Here is a 3,485-nt window from a genome sequence, read left to right as displayed (position 1 = left end):
AAAAAAAAAAAAAAAAAAAGAATCTAAGGTACAACAACCTTGTAAACATCCAAAAATACAAGGTTATTTCTTTAATAAACTCAGTGCGAAGTATAAAATAGAAAATAGCCCAAAAAATAATAAGTTCCTTCTTTTTTCTTTTGTTTTTTTACATAAAACAAGATAAAAAGAAGGAAAAAAAAAACCCCCCATTTTCCTCCAAAAGAATTAAGGTTTCACGGCAATAATAATAATAATATGGAGGAAACTCAATGCGACAGAACAATTAAGATGCCGTTGCTCGTTCTTGAATGTGCTCACTTGCAAGTTGAAGTGACGCAAACTCTTGTTCGAGCGACTTGAGCTTAGCAGCATCGTCGTCCTGGATATGGGATGGGACCTTTTCTCTGTAGCGAGAATCATTAATCTTCTTCCACAGTTTCTCCTTTTGCCTGTTAAAAGAAATTCGAATGTTATCAGACCTGATAAAGTGTGGATTTCAACAGATATAAAACGACATAGTAGATCTTGTTTTGAAAAAAGATCCAAACAAGCCGGGAAAAGGATCACACACCAGCAAAAAGGATGGAAAGTAGAAAGGGAGGAGACACAAAATACCAAGATGCGGATGATAAAAAGGACAGAGGAAGCCTTTTTCCATGGTAGGATCTTTTTCGTTTTTGTTTTTTGTTTGTTGTCATTTTTTTTTTTTTTAATAAACTACCGGTAATTATTATTTTTAAACTTTAGAATTTCATGTGTGAGTGCATATGTTAAAAATTTATAGCGCAACACAAGTTGTTAAAATTACAATCCAAAATGTAAAAAATATAAACCAACAGTTACTACATTAACTACCAATAGTTAGAAAAGATAGATCCTAGCGGAAAAATTCCCCCAAAAAAAAATAATAATGGGATGTTTGAAAAAAGCAATCTTGCAATTTGGACGTTCTCAAAACTATACCTCTAAAATTGACAAATTAATCCCACTAGTTAATATATAAACTTATAATGACAATAATTAACAAATTACCGCAACTTAGAATGAAATTACAATTTTTAAGATTCTTTTCCGACTCATTTTTTTTGTTACAATATCATTTATAAGCTGCAAAAGTTAAATTTGCCAATTCACGGATCAAAATCAATTGTTAGCCCATATATTAGCCCAAAAAAGGAACCCAAAAAAAAAAAAAAAAAAAAAAAAGAATCTAAGGTACAACAACCTTGTAAACATCCAAAAATACAAGGTTATTTCTTTAATAAACTCAGTGCGAAGTATAAAATAGAAAATAGCCCAAAAAATAATAAGTTCCTTCTTTTTTCTTTTGTTTTTTTACATAAAACAAGATAAAAAGAAGGAAAAAAAAAACCCCCCATTTTCCTCCAAAAGAATTAAGGTTTCACGGCAATAATAATAATAATATGGAGGAAACTCAATGCGACAGAACAATTAAGATGCCGTTGCTCGTTCTTGAATGTGCTCACTTGCAAGTTGAAGTGACGCAAACTCTTGTTCGAGCGACTTGAGCTTAGCAGCATCGTCGTCCTGGATATGGGATGGGACCTTTTCTCTGTAGCGAGAATCATTAATCTTCTTCCACAGTTTCTCCTTTTGCCTGTTAAAAGAAATTCGAATGTTATCAGACCTGATAAAGTGTGGATTTCAACAGATATAAAACGACATAGTAGATTTTGTTTTGAAAAAAGATCTAAACAAGCCGGGAAAAGGATCATACACCAGCAAAAAGGATGGAGAGTAGAAAGGGAGGAAATACAAAATACCAAGATGCGGATGATAAAAAGGACAGAGGAAGCTTTTTTCCATGGAAAAAATTACACTACATAACGTTCTTGTAAGAGAGGAATTGAAAATATAGAATAATTTTAAAATGTTTTAAGAATTACACAACAATTATTATAATGATTTCCATGTTTTACGCTACAAATTTTACGTAGTAATTATTACGATGATTTTAAGTTTCGCTATTTCTATTTGTTAAATATGTTTTTTTTTTTTTTTTGCTATATTTAAACATGACTGGTAAATGATAAGATTATGCTATATGTTAAACTCACTCTTTTTCCATATTGTTTGAAAAATTAATAGAACAAAAAGAATAGTGGAATGAAAATGCTATATTTCTTTGCTACTAACCACAACCATGTTAAAAGTATCTATTACTTAGTTACTGAAAGTCTTTATTTTATTTTTTTTTTTTTGCCTAAACTTAAGTCTTTAGATGTTCCCTAACAAGTTCATCCCCAGATCTCGAGTGTGTGTGTGATTCTAAAATATTTTCTTCGAAAAATATCTACATTTATTTTCAAACAAAAACTTCCATACACACCACATCAGGGAGTTATTGACTCACTTTTGAACCTCGTCCATTTTTTTCCTGATCCTCTCGCGCTCTGCTTCAGCAGAAAGGGAACCTTGAACATTAAGATATACAGAAAGGTGCTCATTTACGACGGATACTACACATCCGGCTGGACCAGCATCGTTTTCACCAATTACCTGTAGGCGAGAGGGAAAAAAATCTAAACTGGACTGCTCAAAATAAGAATAGAGCTAAGCAGAATTGATATCAGTCAAGAAGCAATCCCGGTCGTCAACATATTAATATTACTTTTCTTCTCAGAAGAATAAAAGAAAAGGACATAAGAGAGAGAGAGTGTCTCGAAATAGATAAATAATTTTATACATAATATGCTGAGGATAACACTTGGTTAATAGGATTCAAATAAGGACAGAGAGAGAGAGATGTAAAAAATACGGGTTGCGAGAAAGCAGATATCACAAAAACAACTATTGATGCTAACTATGACGCCCGCATGAAACACAAGCAACCAAGGTCCCTTTCAGCATATAGCTAGTAGTACAGATAAGTAGGTCGTATGAAAATATGTATGCATGTATGCAAAAGCACACTTTAAATGTAATGCATGAAACTTACCGTCAAAGACGATAAATTGGCTAGAGTTATAATCTCCAGTTTATGCTGGTCAATAATCTCCGTGACTGGAATTTTGCGGCTTTGCACATAAGCTGGCCGTCTGAAAATTAAAATAATAAAAAGCTTGTGTAACCTTGTATCTACTTGACCAGTGACCAATTAAGATATTAAAAGAACGATAACAAGGAAACGTAGGCTACTTAAACGCTTGAGCAAAAAACAGCATTAAATGGACCCATTTACCTTTCACGGCTTTCTTTCGCAAGTGAACGCAGAGATTTTACAGCAGCCTCGATGAGATCCATCTCATACTCCACCCTTTCATTTGTCCAGCCCTGGAAGAATAAAATGTGAATAACACAATTAATTCAATTGTCTCCACAACCTTTTAAGATAGCTAACGCACTGCACATCTTCATAATTAAATACTACCACACTAGGAGTCATTAACCAGGCCCGAAGAGAGAGGAAAAAATGGCATTTAAGTCAGCCTGTCATCTTTCATAATTCAGATTTTATATATATATATATATATATATATATA

General features: G+C 32.7%; 1 protein-coding gene across 1 annotated transcript in view; it reads right to left on the bottom strand.

Moving 5' to 3' along the window:
• Nucleotides 1-1,295: 1,295 nt before the first annotated feature.
• The window catches only part of LOC21398810 (valine--tRNA ligase, mitochondrial 1), a 10,971-nt gene continuing 8,781 nt past the window's right edge, over nt 1,296-3,485 (bottom strand). Inside the window, exons 18-21 of the mRNA XM_024172862.1 lie at nt 3,185-3,276; nt 2,942-3,041; nt 2,357-2,502; nt 1,296-1,600 (exon numbers count right to left, since the gene is read on the bottom strand). Coding sequence (XP_024028630.1) covers nt 1,435-1,600; nt 2,357-2,502; nt 2,942-3,041; nt 3,185-3,276 — 504 coding nt within the window. The 3' untranslated portion in view covers nt 1,296-1,434. The remainder of the gene's footprint in view (nt 1,601-2,356; nt 2,503-2,941; nt 3,042-3,184; nt 3,277-3,485) is intronic.

Source organism: Morus notabilis, unplaced genomic scaffold (genome assembly GCF_000414095.1).
Source record: "Morus notabilis unplaced genomic scaffold, ASM41409v2 Scaffold759, whole genome shotgun sequence".
In the NCBI taxonomy this organism is placed as follows: Eukaryota; Viridiplantae; Streptophyta; class Magnoliopsida; order Rosales; family Moraceae; genus Morus; species Morus notabilis.
The sequence above is the reverse complement of the archived record's forward strand: the minus strand, read 5'-3'. Positions and strand labels throughout refer to the sequence as shown.